General features: G+C 44.9%; 2 protein-coding genes across 2 annotated transcripts in view; both read right to left on the bottom strand.

Moving 5' to 3' along the window:
* Positions 1 to 10,730, bottom strand: part of THEM6 (thioesterase superfamily member 6) — a 21,136-nt gene extending 10,406 nt beyond the window's left edge. Inside the window, exons 1-3 of the mRNA XM_018562747.1 lie at positions 10,679 to 10,730; positions 3,245 to 3,349; positions 69 to 306 (exon numbers count right to left, since the gene is read on the bottom strand). Of these exons, the coding sequence (XP_018418249.1) occupies positions 69 to 306; positions 3,245 to 3,349; positions 10,679 to 10,730 (395 nt within the window). The remainder of the gene's footprint in view (positions 1 to 68; positions 307 to 3,244; positions 3,350 to 10,678) is intronic.
* A 3,412-nt stretch (positions 10,731 to 14,142) lies between these two features.
* The window catches only part of LOC108792064 (collagen alpha-6(VI) chain-like), a 92,362-nt gene continuing 86,155 nt past the window's right edge, over positions 14,143 to 20,349 (bottom strand). The window contains exons 32-37 of the mRNA XM_018562746.1: positions 20,247 to 20,309; positions 20,135 to 20,170; positions 18,168 to 18,204; positions 18,051 to 18,062; positions 17,477 to 17,970; positions 14,143 to 14,304 (exon numbers count right to left, since the gene is read on the bottom strand). Coding sequence (XP_018418248.1) covers positions 14,143 to 14,304; positions 17,477 to 17,970; positions 18,051 to 18,062; positions 18,168 to 18,204; positions 20,135 to 20,170; positions 20,247 to 20,309 — 804 coding nt within the window. The remainder of the gene's footprint in view (positions 14,305 to 17,476; positions 17,971 to 18,050; positions 18,063 to 18,167; positions 18,205 to 20,134; positions 20,171 to 20,246; positions 20,310 to 20,349) is intronic.

Raw genomic sequence — 20,349 nt, 5'->3', positions numbered from 1 at the left:
ACAGATATGACTTCTTTCTATGTAGTCCTCTTGCTAAAATCTCCACCATCTGAACGTGTTGGGTTTACAAGGCGAACATATAGCTCAGGAGACCAAGCGCCAGCATCGGGAAGGCACTGCTGGTCAACCCGCTTGCTCCGTTACCCAAGTTGGTAAATGCGCTGTTGACATCTCCAAGCTTCTGGTCGTTGCACAGGTCGGACTTACAGCAAGTTTCGGTGGCAGACACAATGGTGAAGTTCTGATTGCCAGTGATACAGGCAGCGGAGCAAAACTTGTTCATCCACTTCACAAAGACACCATCAACTGTAGGGAAAAAAATAAACATGGCAGATCTGTAGTGAGGTGCAAACAAACTATGAACATCACGGCCACAAGAATCCCTGTCGTTTGGAGGGACCTCAGAATTACAGCAAGTCTATCAGGAGTTTTAAGGTGTAAATACAATACTACAGATTAAAAGCATGGACCTCAAGGTGGCCAGGGCTGTAGCTAGGGCGTGGAGACGAGTGCCTCAGACACAGGTGTGGGGGGGGGGGGGGGGGGCCGGGGCTGTGCTCGGCATGCATTGTAGACAGGATGATGGCTGTGCTCGGCTCAGTAATGGTTTGGTGGGCGGGCAGGGAGGGCGTGCGTGCAGGCGGGGGGGGGGGTTTTTTTCTCCTATGGATCCCCCCTGTTCTCCCCCTGTCTGTATGGGCAGAGGCAGCGGGGATCCGAGGAGAAAAGCAGTACTGAAGCTGGTGGGGGCAGAGAAGGGAGCACTGTCACTTTAGAATGCCGAGCGGTGAGCAGAGAGAGAGAGAGACGCTCGGCCAGGATCTGACAGCCGGAGGGTATCTCTCCTCACCACTCGACCATGCTGCTGTGAGAACGCTCCCTCCTCCCCCCCCCGCCGGCTTCATCACTTCACTTCTCTTCGGATCCCCGCTGCCTCTGCCCATACAGGTGGGGCAGAGCAGCGGGGATCAGAGAGGAAGGTGCAGGCTGTGCCTCCTCTCTGTACATGGCCGAGCGGCAGAGCAAACACTGGAGCGATCAGCTGATTACTCCAGTGTTTGTAAATACCTGGGGACACATAGTACTATCTGTCCCCAGTTATAAATGAACAGGAAGTGCTTTACATCACTTCCTGTTCATTCATGAGTTTCTCGATGGGGAGTAGCACTCTGTACAGAGGATTCTCCCCATTATGAAACTGGTTGATAGTAAATATTTTCTGAATGAACGGGAGGCCTCTGCACTGAGTACTTTACATTCATTTAGAACAGAGGCTGCAGAAAAAGAGGTTGAAGACACTGTGTCTGCAATTTCTTTTTCTGTTTTAAAAAGGGAATTATCCGGGGTCTGTTTAGATCCCCAATATTTCCCCCAAAGCCCCCAACAGTAAAAAAAAGAAAAAAAAGAAAAAAAAAGAAATTATAAAAATGAAAAATACACATCCTGGAGGTGGGGCGCATATGAAACATCCTGGAGGCGGGGCACATATGATGCCGCACATACACGGGCGTTAGGTGATGTCACACACCTGTTGGGGGGGGGGCACATTTTTTTGTTCTTGCCTCGGGCGAAAAAAGTCTCTGGAGGTGGCCCCTGACCTTGGAGGCTCAGTATGCAAACATAAACATTCTGCTTCCTCCTGCAATATGTACACATCTGCATGGGTTAGGGAGGCCCATTAATTACACTGCAGGATTTGGGTCAGAACTTTGGCTTTTGAGCTTTACTGTATTATACTCTTACTGACCACCCCGAGGTCAAGGGCTTTTAGGATATTCAGAAGACTTCGGGTTTCATTCCATCTCTCCATGCTGCGATTACATAGCAAATCCAAACAATACATCTGTAGCTATGTTAACACATGGAGGAGAAAAGCCTCCAACTTGTGTAACCAACATAAATGGTCCCACTGACTATGGGCTTGGGTCAATGGTACCAGTGTGAGAAACCTCTGAGACAGTGGCATAACTAGAAATCCCAGGGCCCCATAGCAACATTTTGTATGGAGGCCCTGTGATTTCTAGTTATGCCCCTTGCAGAGTCCACCTGAGGTCCCAAACAGCCCACCTGAGAGTGTCCCTGCAGAGCCCGCCATAGACTCTCTGGTGGGCTCTGCAGGGTCTCAGGTGGGCTGCACATCTCTTACCTGTCAGCCCTGATCTGCTGTCCGCCTCCATGGTCGCCTGCAGGCCCCGCCTCCTCCATCGCTGGGCCCCGCCTCCTCTTACGCTTTTGACGCCAGGCCCAGGCTTCCTCCTCCACAGCTGCTGGCTTTCACTGACTCAGCAGCGGCTGTGAGGAGGAACACGCCGCTGCACAGATCACTGACAGCCGCCAGTGACAGCCAGCAACCTGAGATGCCATAGCGACCCAGGCGGCCTTGTCGTCCTTGTTGTCCTGGCCGGGCCCCCCTGAGCCCCGGGCCCCATAGCGGCCGACCTGGGTCGCTATGGTGATTGTTACGCCACTGCTCTGAGAACATTCAGAATTAATTGACAGGTGTATTTCACATGCTGTTTATCTCCTGCAGACCTTCATTTGACTTGCTTCACGTGGGTTTTGAATTCTCGTAGACTTGAATAGGAACACAAAACCCACTTGAAGTGAACAAAAGCCCCTCAACACAGGCCCTCAAGGTGCCGTTGGATCCATTGGACATTGTCTTTCAGCCAGAGCCGTAGCAAGCTCCTTTTGCGCCCGAGGCTAGAACAGAGAATTGTGCCTCCCATTAGACGTGTGCGGTATGTGACGTCATGCGCTCCGCCTCCAGGATGACGGCGCGCATGCGCAGAATGCGTTGGTGGCCAAATCGAAAATAGCATCAAAATTTGTTTCGTTTGACGAAACTAATGAAACATTTTAAGTTTCCATCGGGGAAATATCAGGGGTCTGAACCCTTGACAATTCCCTTTTGAAATAGAAAAAGAGATTGAGGACACATCTACCCATATAGGCGGGGGAGAGCAGCGGGGATCCGAGGAGAAAACCGCGGCTGTGTTGGCCGCCTGGCGCCCCTGTTGCCAATGTCCCCCTGTGCTCACCATGGCAACAGTGGCGAGGAGACGCAGCCATGGCCGGCCCTGGCTGCAACCCCTCTCAGCTGCGCCTGAGGCAAGTGCCTCACTCGCCCAATGGTAGCTATAGCCCTGCTTCCAGCAGACACAGATACACTCTCTGGTTTACTAGCTCATATATAAATCATTTTCTCTACATTCCCAGAATCCAGACAGATCGTTATACTTACTGAACATCGTCCCACAGAACGGGGTTGATCCATTGCAGCTGGCCACTGTTGTGCACGATGCATCATTCATGGCCTTAGTGCAGGTGTAGCAAAGAGAGGAGGAACCTGTAAGAACAAGAACATTATTATTATCATTGGCATACATTGTGTGAAAAGTGCAAAAACTGTAAATATGAAAATCATTCAGGTTATGTATCTGATATTATCTAATCATTGTTTTATGTGAATGTCTTTTGTTTCAAAATAAATAATGATGAGTTGACTGATATAGTAGATGGAGCTGAGGAACATAAGAAACATATAATTATTTCCTCAGCTGTTCAGCTCCATCTAGTGTCCATAATGCGGTATTACATTACATTGTCTTTAAACCAGTGGTTCTCCACCTGTGTAACCTTAGGAGCCACATTTGTCCTTGGTCATTAAGTCGCAACCCAAGTCGCACTGCAATTGGTTGCATGGCCGTGTGGGCTGCTGTGCTGTGATGGAGCCCTATCCATATGTGCATTGCTGGTACAGCTCCCATGCGGGCCTGTAGAGGTGACGGGGGCTTGAATGTGATGTTACTCTGGTCCAGGTAGCTCTACAGGACATGCGAGGGAGCTATACGCATGGATGTATGGGTGGAGCTCCCTCGCTTCCATACCCCCAACCCACCTCACATCAGGCTGACACTCGGCAGCATATTTTGAATGGCTGCTCAGTGTGAGTACGGACATCGCTGCGCTAGGGGGAGGCTGAGGAGCCTCTCACCTAGAAAAGCGGAAGGCATGTGGCGACCCACTGAACACGGGGTCGGGACCCACTTTTGGATCACGACCCACCAGTTCAGAACCAAGGCTTTAACCTGAAAAGTTTACTAATAAAGTTCCTCTTTGCCTCTATTCGCACAGAACGCATGTTCTCTGAGGTTCACAGGGCTGATGGCTCTGAGACATGTTCGTAAGAAGACACATTATGGTCATCTGAGAGTTTGGGCATGCTGGCTTTAAGTTGTTAGCTCATAAAGAAGGTGTGCCACCCCATACGATGCATACTGGATGTTATGACGTTGTCCTGGTGCATGATGGGTTTCTCAGTGATTGTTGGGATCAAGTGCAGAGCAATGGAGGTTAGTGACCTCTGAGGTGGTTGAAAATGGGATGTGGTCGCTAAAGTTGTACAGGCGCAAGCTGGTCCTCCTAAGTAGTGCCATGGCCCCAGTTCAAAACCAGGAACCGAGCTCAGTCCAGTGGTTTGCTGTGCCCTGATGATCCCTTAAAACCAACCTGTTACCCTTGTTACGGTGCCAGTTCTACAAGCCTTTGTGGAGATGGCAAAATGTCCATTTTAATGGGCCTCCACTTGCCATGCCGATCTGTTCAGCAAGAAAGAAGAAATTCCAGGTACTTCTTGGTTTAGGGGAGCAGGTGACCAAACCCCCTTTTCTTTTAAAGGACCCTGTTGGTGATTGGCTGCTGGGGCACCCAACACTGTCACATGGGGAGAGCCCTGTGTGAGCTCTGAGGCTTGACTCTAGTCTTCTTCTGATAATAGGGAAACTGTTTAGTTTTTCTTGTTAGTTTTTTGCTCTTCAATGAGATAACAATGTAGGCTGCGCCCTTCCCCAACCTGACGCCATTATATTGTTTGTCTCTCCCTTCTTCTACAAATAGCGTTTATTTCCTAATGTTTGATCCGAGCAAAAGTCTTTACAAAACCTCTTGTGTTCTCTACAAAAGCGTCTGGCCGCAGTAAGTAGCAGACTCATGCGTCATCTGGGGGTGAATACATAGGGATCCCAACCCTTAAAGCTTCATTCTAGGTAGACATAAAGGTCAAAAAAGAAATGCAGCTCGTATTCATTATTACATAATTGTAAATGCCACTGGTGCAAAGATCTGAATGGGACCTGGTATCAGTCTGTGCAGTCCCTGTACATCAGAGCTCAGACTGGGAGAGAATAAAGCAGCACAGCGAGCCATTTCGTTGTCCTGCAAGGGGCATGCTGATAGGAGAAGAGCCCAAATATACACTATATTGCCAAAAGTATTGGATTCATGTGTTCCGTGACATTTCCTGGCTACTAAATATTCCGCGGTCACCTGTTACTGGTAGTATAACAAAGTGGAAGCAACCGGGAACAACAGCAACTCAGCCACGTAAAATGACAGAGCAGGGTCAGCGCACAATGCAGTCAGGCAAGTTCTCCTTGCAAGACCAAACCCAGACACGCCCATCGGATTGCCAGACAGAGAAGCGTGATTGGTCACTCCAGAGAACACGTCTCCACTCCTCTAGAGTCCAGTGGCGGCGCGCTTTACACCGCGGCATCCCACGCTTTGCATTGCACTTGGTGATGTAAGGCTTGGATGCAGCTGCTCGGCCATGGAAACCCATTCCATGAAGCTCTCTATGCACTGTTGTTGCGCCAATCTGAAGGCTACATGGAGTTTGGAGGTCTGTAGCTATTGACTCTGCAGACAGTTGGCGACTTCTGCGCACTGTGCGCTTCAGCATGCGCTGACCCCGCTCTGTCATGTGACGTGGCCTACCACTTCCTGGCTGAGTTGCTGTTGTTCCCGGTTGCTTCCACTTTGTTATAATCCCAGTAACAGGTGACCGCGGAATATTTAGTAGCCAGGAAATGTCACAGAACACCTGAATCCAATGATTTGGAGGGGCGTCCCAATACTTTTGGTAATATGGTGTATTTTGCTAATGGAATCCAATGATAAAAAGTTGTGAATCTTTATAAATAACCACCCCCAGGGTTGAATATCTCGCATCCTCGCATGGTGTTTTCTCCGGAACATGGGATGGAGTTAGCTGCAGCCACGGAGGGCGAGTTGCATGATCCTTCAGAAAACGTTCTTTAACCCCTTCGTGACTGACGACGTACAGTGTACGTCGCCAGCATCGGGGCTGTTTAAACGGACTCCCGGCGACTTTTGCCGCCGGGACTCTGTTTAAACTTGTAGAGCCGACTGTCGGCTTTACAACAGAAGCGATCCTGGCGACTTACCTGTCGCCAGATCGCTTCTGCGTCCCGAAGAAGGGGCCGCCCCCCCCCGCCGGACACCCCCGCCGTGCTTCCCGGGCTCCGTTGCCCCTCCTACGGGCCCGGGACCGGCGATCTTTGTGTCCGCGGGGAGCTGGGGAGGAGGTCGACGAACTTCCGTTCATCGATCCCCTCCCCGTTCTATGGGACCGGGAGCGATGCAGATTGCATCACTTCCGGTCCCTGGGCTGTCAGTTCTGGGCTCCTGCAGCCCAGCTATAAGCTATTGAAGTGCGATCTGCACTTCAATAGCTTATTTCCAGTGTAAAGGTGACACTGAGGGTCTTTTGGACCCCCAGCATCACCTTAAAGAGGACCTGTCACCACCATCTGCTATTACATGGGGGGGCTTGCAAGCCCCCCCATGTGATAGCAGTCAAAGTAAAGTAAAAAAAAAAAAAAAAAAGTTTTTAAAATTAAAATGAAATAAAATAAATCTAATAATAATAAAAAAAAATTTAAAAGTACCCCGCCCCCGCGAGCACGCGCGTCGCCACGTAAACACGCGTCGGGTGCGCCTACGCATGAAAACGACGAACGCGCTACACATGTTGGGTATCGCCGCGCACGCCGGAGTGAGAGCAATAATTCTAGGGCCAGTATTTTGGGGTATCTCTAAATTGATGACCTGTGGGGGCTTTTAAAGTGTCTTTTATTGACTTTTTGGGGTACTGCAGTTTTTCGCCGTTTCACGGTCGCACGCAATCTGTAAACTGGGCATGTTGGGTATCGTTTTACTCGTTGTAACCTCATCTTTTATATTTCATTTAAAAAATTGGTATTTTGTTGTGTTTTGGGGCATTTAATTAAATTTTTCACTAAATATTGGGGTTTAATAAAGGAGTTGCGCTAATATTGCGCAACATAAAAATTTGCAACTACCACCATTTTATTCTATAGGGTCTTGGCATTCAGAAAATATATAATGTTGGGGGGTTTTAAGTAATTTTCAGGCCTAAAATGTGGAATATAACATGGGTACAAAAAATTAAAAAAAGGCCTCAGTCATGAAGGGGTTAAAAATATCCAATTTGTTTTGGAAACAGAAACAAAAATGTCGCCTGACAACCATAATCCCCGCAGAACAGAAATAAAGAGGTGTGGTCACCGTGAAGAATAGGTTTTTTTTCTAAACAAAATGATCCTTGCTATAGAAAAGAAAACAGTATACACAGTCTACAGTATATATATATAAATATATTTACATTGTTACATTGCTGGAATTCCTGGGGAGTGAGAATTTTCAATAACCGGGGAAAATGTCAAATATGAATTGTTACAGGATAATGAAAAATTATGTGCATGAATCCAGTTCAATCCAGTAAGAATCATCTCTGAATTGGTGCTGACACTGTCCTTCCTTCTTGAGGGGGGCTACGTGTGTTTCCCATGGTCCCTGTGTGTAACGTAGTCACCGCTCCAAGCTCCTCCCCCCGGGATGGACTACAATCTCATGTTTAGTTTACTCATTTGCACTGAGGTTGTAGTTCATCCCGGGTGCGAGCTTGGAGCGGTGACTACTTACCAAACACACACAGGGACCATGGGGAACACAAGTAGCCCCCCTCCAGAAGGAAGGACAGTGTCAGCACCAATTCAGAGATGATTGGAGGATCTACAGCCCAGTGATACACAAATAAGATACATTGTTGTTAATAATTAAGGGACTGGAATGTATTTATAAGGTTTAGCTCTTGGGTTTAACTTACCTGAATGTTACCCCATGGAATGGATTAGTGTTATAAAAGCCAATTTAAAAAAATGCTAGTTGTGGCACATATTCACGCTGGGCAGTTGATGGAAGAGGGGGGGAGGGGTGGGGGGTGGATCATTCTCGGAATGGATTAGAAGAATAAATAAGGTATAAAATGGGATTCCTTATTTTTAAGGCATTGACAAGTTACCAGTTTAAGTAACAAATTACTACATTACTTTTGGAATCTGAATGAGGTGTAAAAAAAAAAGCTACAATGTATCCACATTATCACATTCTTGTTGTTCTTGTATATCAATAGAAAATAACAGTTGCTGAGGATATTTTAGGTGTTCTGATTCCAAGAGTAAACTATGTACTTTAAAGTACATTATATTCAGTGGCGTAACAATTACCATAGCGACCCAGGGAGCCGCTATGAAGCCCGGGGGCACAGGGGGGCCCGGCCAGGACATCCCCCTGATGCCGTGCGGGCCTCCATGTCATGGAGCCGGACGGTGGATCGGGGCTGACAGGTAAAAGGTGTGCAGCCCACCTGAGACCCTGCAGAGCCCACCATAGAGAGTCTATGGTGGGCTCTGTAGGGTTACTCTCAGGTGGGCTGTGTGGGACCTCAGGTGGGCTCTGCAAGTGGCATAACTAGAAATCACAGGGCCCCCATACAAAATGTTGCTATGGGGCCCTGTGATTTCTAGTTACGCCCCTGATTATATTATTATTATTATTACTATCCTGTTACATGCCAAGGGGCAATGAAGTGCAGACGACCCTTAAGTTGGTCATACACCATCCTTTTTGGAGCAATCGTTCCATATTCTAATAGTTCATCAAGTCAAATCGCTGATTGTTTTCATAGGGCCGAAGAAAATCGAAGGAGCAGGATGGAAAATGTTTCTCGAATGAATGAAAAACAGTGAATGTGATTTCTCTTCAGGAAACTCCATTTATTTCCAAAATCGAATGTTAAAATCATCCGAAATTTTTAATGACATTTGTCAAGTCTCTGACGGCATTATGTTCTGAATGTTCCGGTGACATTTTTCATACGAAAGTTTATATTATTATTGGCGTTTATAGTGCTGACCAATGTACGCAGCATTTACACAGTTGCACATTCACATCAGTCCCTGGAGCTTACAATCTAAGGTCCCCATCTCACATACATACATGGAGGGCCAATTCAAACAGGAGCCATTTAACCTTCCAGCATGTCTTTGGAGTGTGGGAGGACAACGGAGTACCCGGAGGAAACCCACACAGCACAGGAGAACATGCAAACTCCTTGTAGATAGTGACATGGCCGGGATTCAGGGACCCCCAGAAGTGCTAACCACTACACCACTGTGCTGCCCACAATGTGTGGATAGCTTAAGCGTGTATTAAAGAAAAACAAATAATCACCCAATAGAGTGTGAAAAATCCACTTTGAAAAATAGATCCGGCTGAGAAATGGACTAACAATCACTGTTGGACCTTAGGAACTTACAAAAATTTTCCCTGCTTTTTACCCAATTTTGTAAACGTTCCAAATGAAAATTGTGGATATAAAGGTTAGAAAAATGGCAAAAAAACAACAGATTGATGTAAACAAAAATATTTAGTCATGAACAGAAACAGCCGATAATATTAGGTTTCAGGTGGGTTAATTTTTCACCAAAACATTTTTTAAGCGGTGGCAAATTTGGTAAAAATTGGTTTAATCTGTACAGAATTTTGCTCATGATTCCCACCTTCCTTGCAATACGTTGTGGAACAGTTTAGGGCAGTTTTGAAAATATACGACAGTTTCTGAATTCATTCTGCTTTCATTTCCACCTCTAATAATTTGAGCTTCTTCACCTCCTTTTTTTTTTCTTTTTTAGGAGCCTGTGGAACGTGCATCGAAAAACAACTTCCCCCTGTGAACAAAAAAAGTGAACCGCAGCGCACAAAAACCTGCACAAGGGTGCTTTGTCCTTCCATAAAGAAGGGACCTCGATTCCGGACCCCCCAGGGCGCACGGCTCCTGACAGGGGTTGAGATACCATGGTCCACCTACCCGAAGGCAGGTGGACCCCCGATGCTTTGGAGACCTGCCGAAACAGGTCCCACATAGTACTAGGTAGGGGGCTCTCCCGAAGAGAGACCCCCTGGTTGGGAGGAGGCAGAAAACCCTATATTAGGGCACAGAATCTCCTCCCCAGCATCGGGAATAGGCCCCGAAGGAACCTGCACCCTAAGCAATCTGTGGGTCAAAGTTTACAAAAATAAAAAAGCCTCTTCACCTCCACCTATAATAAACAGACCCTCTTCACCTCCACCTATAATAAACAGACCCTCTTCACCTCCACCTATAATAAACAGACCCTCTTCACCTCCACCTATAATAAACAGACCCTCTTCACCTCCACCTATAATAAACAGACCCTCTTCACCTCCACCTATAATAAACAGACCCTCTTCACCTCCACCTATAATAAACAGACCCTCTTCACCTCCACCTATAATAAACAGACCCTCTTCACCTCCACCTATAATAAACAGACCCTCTTCACCTCCACCTATAATAAACAGACCCTCTTCACCTCCACCTATAATAAACAGACCCTCTTCACCTCCACCTATAATAAACAGACCCTCTTCACCTCCACCTATAATAAGCAGACCCTCTTCTCATCATTTCCCCACATCAAATCCTTACCTAGCTGGGCTAGGCAGAGCAGCACCACGGCACTTATCATCAGGTTCCTCATCGTGAGTCCTCTCTAGAGCAGCAGCTGGTTCCTCGACCTCCTAGAAGAATGCAGACTGAGGCTGGTGGCTCCCCCCGTCTTATGGACATAACAAGACCGACCTGTTTTTTTTTTTTTTTCCTTTACATTTTTTTTGACACGATGTTAATTTGCCCCACCAAAGGCATGTTAGGCGTGTCAACCATCACTTCCCACCCGATGATCTTTAGGAGATTGTGTTGTTTGTCTTCCCCACCTTCTGCACGTACAATGTATTCATTTTATTGTATGTCAGGAGCAAAGAAAGAAAAAAAAAAGAAAGATACATTTCCCCAGACTTGTCTTTAAAGTGACATTAAAGGCAAAAAAATGTTTTCCCTTGCGGTGTGACGTCACTCCGATCCAGCGCTGACTGCTCTGTCTCTCCGATCCAGCGGTGTCTGCAGGCGGGTGCACGCGTCCATAGACTTACCTTGCGTCTCTGCTCGTCTCCCGGCCGAGAATCGGAACTGCGCATGCGCCCGCCCTAAGATCCTTTGCGGCCGTACGATCACTTCCTGATTCTCGGCGCGGGAACGAGCGGCGATAACGAAGTAAGTTTAAAATGATTTTAAGCGTTTTTTTTTTTTTTACACTTCTTGCCTGCATGCTAGCAGTAGATATAGGAAAAAAACTGGAGGGTTTAGAACCCCTTTAAGGGCTTGTTCACACCAAGCGCGGAGCAGATCCAGAGCAGAGCAGGTGCAGAGCGGATCAAAACTGCGTCCAATGTATTCCAATGGTATTTTTTGCTCCAGTTCACATCGCAGCGTGCAGTTGCCGAACAGATCCAGAGCAGGTGAAAAAATTGCAGCAGGCCCTATTTTACCTGCTCTGGATCTGCTCCGGAACGCATCACAAACGCATCAAAAATGCATGCCAATGCCTGGAACACACTTAAAGGCCATTTTAAACTTTAACCTCTTTTGTAACCAAAAAGAGCCCGGAACGCATCCAAAACGTGTCTAAAAACGCGTCAAAAGCGCGTCTAAAAGACTAGTGTGCGCGTGCAGAAACCTGACCGTATCTGCTCTGCATTTGGTGTGAACAAGGCCTAAAGGGTTATTAAACCCTTCGGTGTTTTTGCATATATTTATATGAGGCTAACAAGCAGGAGATATATGCAAAAAGTGTTAAAAAAAATAAACGCTTTGAAAAGGGTTAATACTGACCTGTGTCTTCCCCGCACGCTCCCGTCCGAAAATGTGACAATTTTTGGGGCGGCTGCAAAGCATCTGGGGGGGGCATGCGCAGTTCACATTTACGGCCGGGACGCGAGGAGAGACACAAGGTAAGTCTATGGGCGGCGTGCACCCGCATGCAGACACCGTGGGACAGGAAGTGCCAGCTAGCACAGAGGAGTCAGCGCTGGAACGGAGACCCGCCGCACCGTTGGAGGGACAGATGAAAAGGACAGGAAAGAAGATCGGATTAGGAAACATCATTTAAGGTAAGTGCCTAGGGCAGCAGCATTTGTAAATACACCGCTGCCTACAGTATGAGTTAAAGGAGAACTATGGGGTCAGGACTTTTCATAGTTCTCCTTAGGGTAATGGGAGGACACAAACTAGCGTCCTCCCGTCACCCTAAGCTCAGTATACTGCGAGCTACAGCTCCCTATATACTGAGACGCCGCAGCCGGAGCGGATCCCGACGTAGATGACGAGATCCACCCAGCTGTGTGAGTGACAGCTGGCTCTGCCTATCTAGAGGCAGACCCAGCTGTACCCGCCCCCTCCCCCGTCCGTTCCACCAGTCAGCGCTGGAGGATCGGAGCGGGGGGAATCCAGCCCCTCCCGTCACGGCAGAGAGCCGTGACAGGATCGAGAGGTGAGCGAACGCCGGTATGTGTTCCCTCACCTCCCGATCTACTGAGCCGACCTGTGACGGTCTCATTGTCACAGGTCGGCTAGAACTATGAGGTGAGTGAAAAGCACCCCCTCCCCCCCCCTCATAGTTCTCCTTTAAATAGCAACTTAATTCCAATAAATACATCGTTATTGATAATATTGATACAATGACGGGAAAGGCAGACAAACATTTTGGAGTTATGGTCAGATTTAGGCCCCCCGGGTGACATGGGTCCGGTAGCAGTTGCGGCCTCCTCTGCCCCCCGATGTGGCATCACTTTCTAAAATACGTTACATATATATCTGATTGTGTATTGGAGACGCAGCAAACCCAATGTACCTGATAGCAGATGTGCAAACTCTCATGTGAGCAGCGCTGTGAGGAGATGATGTAACGTGTGAAATAATTCTCTTTGGGCGAATAGGTGGGTCGCATACCATGTACGAGGTGTGCCGCGCGCACAGATAAGGCGTCTATTTTAAACATCGTTCTTGTTTCTCCTGCTATAGAAAGCTGGGAGAAGAGCTAACATTGCAGGGCAACAGACAATAGATAACACACCCACTGATACATTACCGGTGTAAGCCTGCCGCTCTGTCATACTCCATAGTGCAGTGCATTCTGGGAGATCAGTTGTATTTAGAATCTGCACAATCATTCTAGAGTCATTTATGAGCAATTATTTTCTAGCTATTAAATGATAAAGAAAAAAAAAAGTGATCGGACTGCAACATTGTAACTTTGAAGCAAGTCACAAGGTGATTAGCTGCAGCAGGGGCTGATCTGTGTCAGACATTGGGGAAGACAGGTAAGCACACAAGTAAGCCGCGCTACTGCACCCTCCCTTACACTTGCCTGTCAAAATGAGTTGCATTGTATATAGAGAAGCTGTAGAAGCTGCTGATGTCAAAGAATTGACCATCTGACACATTGTTTATAATCATTGTTCCTTTCTCAACCGATTTGCCTCCATATCGGGGCTTTGCGTCAACGATTCAAAGTCAATTGCCCTTAACATCTCCCTACCAACCCCGCTGGTAACATCCCTGCAAGAGAACTTTCCCTACCGTTGGTCTTCCTCTAAACTGTCCTACCTGGGGATTAATTTGACCCCATCATACGCCACGCTCCATAGAGCCAACTACCCAGATATGATAAAGAAATTGGTACATCTACTCGGAACATGGTCTCGATATCAATTATCATGGGTAGGAAGAATAGTGGCGATAAAAATGTTCTTCTTGCCCAAGATACTATATTTATTCAGAGTATTGCCGGTGCAAGTTCCGTCATCGGTACTACGTATGCTACAAGCTCGGATCATGAGATTTATCTGGAATGACAAGCGTCCCAGGACCCCGCGTAGCACCATCTATCTACCAAAAACTCGAGGTGGTCTAGGTGTCCCTAACCTTTTAGCATACTATCAAGCGGCCCAAGTAGGACAACTAACCAAATACCACGCTGAGTCTGAAATTCCTCGCTGGGTCACGATTGAGGACTCCTTCCACCCAGCTACTTCAGTAGCTAACCTTCTCTGGCTTCAACCTAAGCGGAGGCCCTCACCACTAAATCCCATCACTTCCTTCTCACTGCGCATTTGGGACGTCTTAAACAAAAAAATGGCCCTCACTTCCCCACACCTACCTCTAATGTCTTTCTTGAGGAACCCCACCTTTCCTCCGGCGCTTTCTAACCCTTCCACCTTTAAAATATGGTCAGATATGAGACTCAAGAATTTCGATTAACGCTGTTGCAGTCGAATTCCAGGTCCAGATCCACACCTACTGCATTGTATTGTATCTTGAAGTACTATGACTGTATAATACGGTGTAATGTTATTTTATTGTCTTTTATCTCCAAAAAAAAATTTATACGAAAAAAAACTTAACATGACTTTACAGTGACCTGCACCTGGAGTGTGCGGGTCACTGTAACCGGGACCTAGGCTCACGTGCCACCAGAGGGGCCTCTGCGTGCCGTGCCCTCTGTGGCACGCGTGCCACAGGTTCGCCACCGCTGCTATACATAGTTACATATGACAATACACTTTGTCACAATTATATTTGGAGTCTGAGACCAGCCTAAGGCAGACCTATCTTCATTTTTTAAAGCCCTTGCTCCAGTTTACAAGCTATTATCCCCTTCAGCTTCAACAAAATTAAATCTTGGAAATTAAAATTCCTTTTTCTGCGTTGCAGTAGGTCACACTGCAACCTATGGTCACCCATAATGTAAACCGTGGTAATTCCTTACATCATGTGGCACAAGTATTTTAAAATGATAGACTCCCTACTTCAGACATTTGTGTGTGGGAATAACAGACATAAACTGAATTTATCTACCTTGAAGCATCCATTGGACCTGGAAGGCATGGCACTGCTAGATTTGAATTTGTACTATGTTACTGTATAGTTTGCATGTCTGCCTTTGCCAGGGAACTGTCAGGATCCAGAGCACCTTCAGGTGGTGCTGGAGCCACATCCTGCAGTTCCCGTGCTCACCTGCAGGTGTCTCCAAGTAGCCAGGAACTGTCAGGTACCAGACCACCACTGGATGGTGCTGGAACCTGCGACTCCAGTGCTCACCTGCGGGTGTGTCTCAGCAATTATCCACCACCTGGTGCTTTCTGGGAGGGTATTTAATCCCTCCCTGCAGTCAGGACCATGGCTCAGTATCCTGTCGCCTTTCCCTGACTGATTCCTGTGCCCTGTTGCCATTTCCTGTGTATCCTGAGTCCCAAGTCCTGAGTCTTGTTACCTGCTTGCATTCCTGAGTCCTGTTACCTGCCTGTACCTTGACCCTTGTGCCTTAGCTCCCCTGGTTTGGGAGTCCCAAGTTCTGAGTCCTGTTACCTCCCTGTAACTTGACCCTTTGTTCCTTAGCTCCCCTGGTGTGGCTCAGCTCCCCTGGTCTTGCCCTGCTCCTCAGGTTTACCTTGCTTGTATACCCTGGGTGTGCTTGCTTTTGGGTGTTGGTGGGGTGGTTGTGTTTTGTTTTGTTGTTTACAATTAATTGTATACTACTCATTGACCTTGTCTAGTGTGGTCATACTAATTTGGTCCTCCTGCGTGGGTACCTGCATGCGGCGTGGGGACACCTGTGCATAGTACCATGACAGGAACTGAAGCCCTCAAGTTTCTGTACCTAATGGCTCCTGCTGCCTGGTAGACCCCCTCAACATTGTGGTTCCAAGGAAGAATCTGCTTTTAATCACATACTTATTCAAAGCCTCAATATTTGAAACATGTATCTTAACAAACTTAATATACCTGAAATAAAGCGTTCTTACCCTATACGAGAAAATTGACTGCTTCCAAAACTCAGTTTTGTGCCCAACCCACAGTTTTGGCTTAGCTGGGGTATTGTTAAATTGGCTCATGTTTTAGAAGGGATACGCATTAGGTCATTCCCCTCATACCAAGAGGAATTGCAGCTCCACAACAATATGCTCTTCCATTACTTTGAGCTTTGGCAGGTTGTTTCTTCCCAATTTGAGATTCTCACAAATTCTATTCTTGATAATCCACAGGTGCTAGCTTAGTCGAGGTGTTCCTTTAAATGGTTGATTTCTGATTTCTGATGTATACACCGCTCTCCAAGTTCCTAGGACAAGAGTACTGGCTTTCCCCTAGAAGGCCATATGGAAAATGGAGGTTGGCCTGGTGGATAGGGAGGAATGGGAAAAAGTTCTGGCTAACCACAGGCAGGTATCTCTTAAAATTAGTGATAGGCTTACCAGCCTATTTATTCTTCACTATACTTATTTTATGCTGATTAGGCTCATTAAATATAAACACGCATACAATCTTCTTTGTCCCAAATGCAAGTTGGCCCCAGGAACCTTTTTCCATCTGATTTGGTCTTGTTCCCAACTGCAGGTTTATTGGCAGCAGATAGTGACGCTTCTACATGATGTGATTAGATCCCCACTAACACTTGACCCCAAAGCAGTGCCTGCTAGGTATGTTTGTGCATTAGATTTGAATCAATACACAGAGGATATCCTAATAATTTTGAAAAATCTGGGGGGTGTGGCAGGCTAGACAAGCCACATGTTGCCATCTTGACAAAGAGCACACACAGATCTTATGTTTTGTATGACTTAGGGAAGGGAATTTATCAAAACTGGAGCAGAGAAAATATGGAGCAGGTGTGCACAGCAACCAATCAGCTTCATTCTTTCATTTTCAAAGCTTAACTCAACAAACTGAAGAGAGAAGCTGATTGGTTGCCATGCACAGCTGCTCCAGTTTTGATAAATCCCCCCAGGGGCTCAAACAGGAGCTTATTTCCTCAGTTATAGTTGAGAACTGTGTTTATATGTATCTGCTCTGTTTGGAGGTAACATACCACAAGCCTCGCACCTGTCACTGCTTCCAGATGTTGCCCTTTACTTTCATGGTCCTGAAAAATGTATTTTATAATTGTTTTTAATTGCTTTTATAAGCAATAACCTGTGCATGTATTTGGTATGATATAGAGCAATATTCTCCATGTGTTATCCTTAAATCTTCATGTATCATCTATGCACTTTGTGGTAATTGTGTATTGATACCTTTTTCTCTTTAATAAACTTTTGCTAAACATATGTTTTGATAAAAAAAACATTGGCAATTCCTAAGTAACCTTTAGTAGCTCACAGCAATACTATTTTAGTTAGATTAGAAGAGTATCAGTCAAACTGAAACCTAAGGCTGTGTCTGGGCAAAAGGACTGCCAGTGACTTACAAGAGCATAGCAGCATGTATTAGCCAATTTAAATAAGCACTGTATTTGTCAGGCTTAGGTAAAAGGAATGTTAGCATGCCATCATAAAAATCATGATAATTAGCAATTACCATAGTTTTATGAATACTCAACAATTATTAACTCACCGCAAAGGCTGTCTTGACATTGGGTACATCATCAAAGGCAATAACTGCTGGGGCTATGTTGAGAGCACCAAGTTCCAAAACAGCTGTGTTTATTGAAGTAGCATCTTGTGATTTTCCATTAGCAAAAAAAAAGGCAACTTTTCTCATGAGAACGCCATATCTAATACGCTTGAACATGTTTCTACCCACAAATCTCATAGCTTCTCCAATGTTTCTTGGAGCTGTGGTCCTTTCAAGTGGAATCTTTCGAATTTCTTCCAAAAGCCGATTTTTGTTCTTGAAGTCAGAAAAACGAATGAGATGTTTAACTGTATTGCTGTAAGTGACCACTGCAACACGGGCCCCTTTGGGGCAATTACTCTCACTGATTTCCATGTTTTCTATAAGAGAAATGATTATATTCTTCATTCTTTGAAAGCCTGCAGGTGGAACATCTTGAGAGGAATCAAGAGCAAACACTACTTCCGTTGGATAAACTGGGCATTTGGAAGGACCTTGAAATAAAAAAAAATTATTTAAATTCTATTTTCAATAATACATAAATAATGACTACGTAATAAAATTATAGTTTTACCTGAGAAGCAAGCTGTAAAAATAGAAAAAATAGTAAAAGCATTATTAGGTTAAAATAATTCATAAAATGTCTCAATATTTTTTAAATATAAAAATAATAGAAGGCAAATGTACTCACGGCAATTCTCTTTTGTAAATTGTACAAGTTCACAAGTCTGTGAAAAATTACATGGTAGAAATTATCATAAAGTATTACTGTTCAAGTGATTTCAGCAATTCACAATTACATAAACTGATTTTCTTTTAAATTTCTCTGCTTTTCTTCCATTTAAAATATATAAGTAATTCCACTTGTATGCTATTTATACTACTGAAAAGAGATTTATTAAATATATAATTGTTTTGTCTGAATGCAGATGTTAAAGGCTGACTGAAGTCAAACCTTTTTCTTTAGTTTTGGAAAAATTTGAGAAGAGTAAACATTTCTGTCCAGTTTGTATTGCTGTCCATGATGCGGTTGGGAAGATTTGACTTCGCTTCCTCTTCTTGTGACAGCAGGACAAGAAATGAAGGGACTGGTTTTCCCTAGCACAGGAAAAGTCGGACAATAAAAATAAGCAAGTAGAGGTTCTCACCCTTCATCCTTTTACCAAAAAGAATATTTGTTTGGGGGTATCAAAGTTTTTTGCTGTTTCACCAGCGCAAGCGATTTTGATATGTTTGGTATCTATTTAGTTTTAGTGCAACCTCGTATTTTATATTGCACAACTTGTTGGGTATTATATTGTGCTTGTGTGCACAAAAATTAATTTGAATGCATTTTCTACTGAAAATGTTGGTTTGATAAACTGCTGCACTAATATTGTGTGACATAAAAAATTGCAACTGACACCATTTTATTCTCCAGGGTTGCTCCTTTCAGAAAAATAAACGTTTTCAGAAAAATAAACGGGGACTTTAAGCAATATTTAGGCCTAAAATGTGCATTTTAGTATGTGTGGAAAAAATAGCTCTGGCAGCGAAAGGGTTAATATTAGAGGGAGTCAAGGGTCTACTTAATCTGGAAATCCATATATTTGTAATGATCAAATGCTTTTTCTCCACAAAGACAAAGCTGAAGGTAGAAATAAAGAGATTAAAAGTATTTAAACATTTCTTCGTCATGGGTCTGCAGCCCTATTGTTCTATTGTTCCATCTTTGGGTATCAGAGGCTTCAGGCACAGAGCTGACCAGACTGGTTCTGTGCCCTGTGATCACTCTGATTGATCCATGCCAGTGTTTACATTGCCAAGCCCTCCCCTTTCTCTTACATCAGAGGCAGGGGAGAGCAAAGGAACCAATGAACAGATCAGTAACCCATGTATTACTTCCTAGTAAAAAAAACATGCTGCAGCAGCAGCAAAAGCAAAAGAAACATTTTAAATTTTATTTTAAATATTGTCTGCTCCAATGTATGTATTAAACCCTTCACCACCCTTATACTGCATATATGTACATTAACCCTTCATCTCCATCTTCCCACTGTATTTGACCTGTACATTAACCCCTTTGACTCAGCCTCCTGCTGTGTATGACCTGCACATTTATTGCACATCGTTTACTGAGCCTAGGGTGACTGGAGGACGCTAGTTTGTATCCTCCCGTTACCCTAAGGAGAACTATGGGGAAAGGCCCTGACCCCATAGTTCTCCTTTAACAAGCTCCTTGTTTTAACCCCCTAAATAGCAGCATGTTTTTTCATTTCCAAAAATGCGTGGAGAAAAAGATCACCCTGGGGAATCTACTTTCCAAAAAAAGGGGTCATTTTAGTTTTCATACCGTCCTGACATTTTTATTTGATATGTTTTATAGCAAAAATTATGAGCAGCAGGTTATTTCCCATTTTATTACTTATTTTTATTACTAAAAAAAACAAGAAAAACCCCAACAAAGTATATCAGTCTCAAAAAAATTATATATAATAATTTTGTTACAGTGTTGCGTGAGTAATTCTTAGTCAAACTTTCACAGCACTGAAAACTGAAAAAAGGTCTGGTAATGAAGGGGTTTAACATAGTGGTATTGATGTGGTTAAAAAGAAAACCAGATCTTTCAGCATCAAGTAAATATTAGTCAAAACAGAAAAATAAATGTAGGTTACTTACTGTGAAGGAAACTGGACCTGGTGGTCCTTTGGAACCCTATGAAAAGTAAGAAAAAGGTATGATTGTATGTTTCAAATTAATAATAATGTTTGGCTCTGAACATTGTCCTTACCCCAGGTCCAGGAGGTCCTCTCTCCCCTGGACCACCATTTTCCCCTGATCCACCAGAATTACCCTGAAATGTAAAAGTAAAATGATATATATATTTTATATAA

This window comes from Nanorana parkeri, unplaced genomic scaffold (genome assembly GCF_000935625.1).
Source record: "Nanorana parkeri isolate BGI_ZX_2015 unplaced genomic scaffold, ASM93562v1 scaffold597, whole genome shotgun sequence".
Taxonomy (NCBI): Eukaryota; Metazoa; Chordata; class Amphibia; order Anura; family Dicroglossidae; genus Nanorana; species Nanorana parkeri.
The sequence above is the reverse complement of the archived record's forward strand: the minus strand, read 5'-3'. Positions and strand labels throughout refer to the sequence as shown.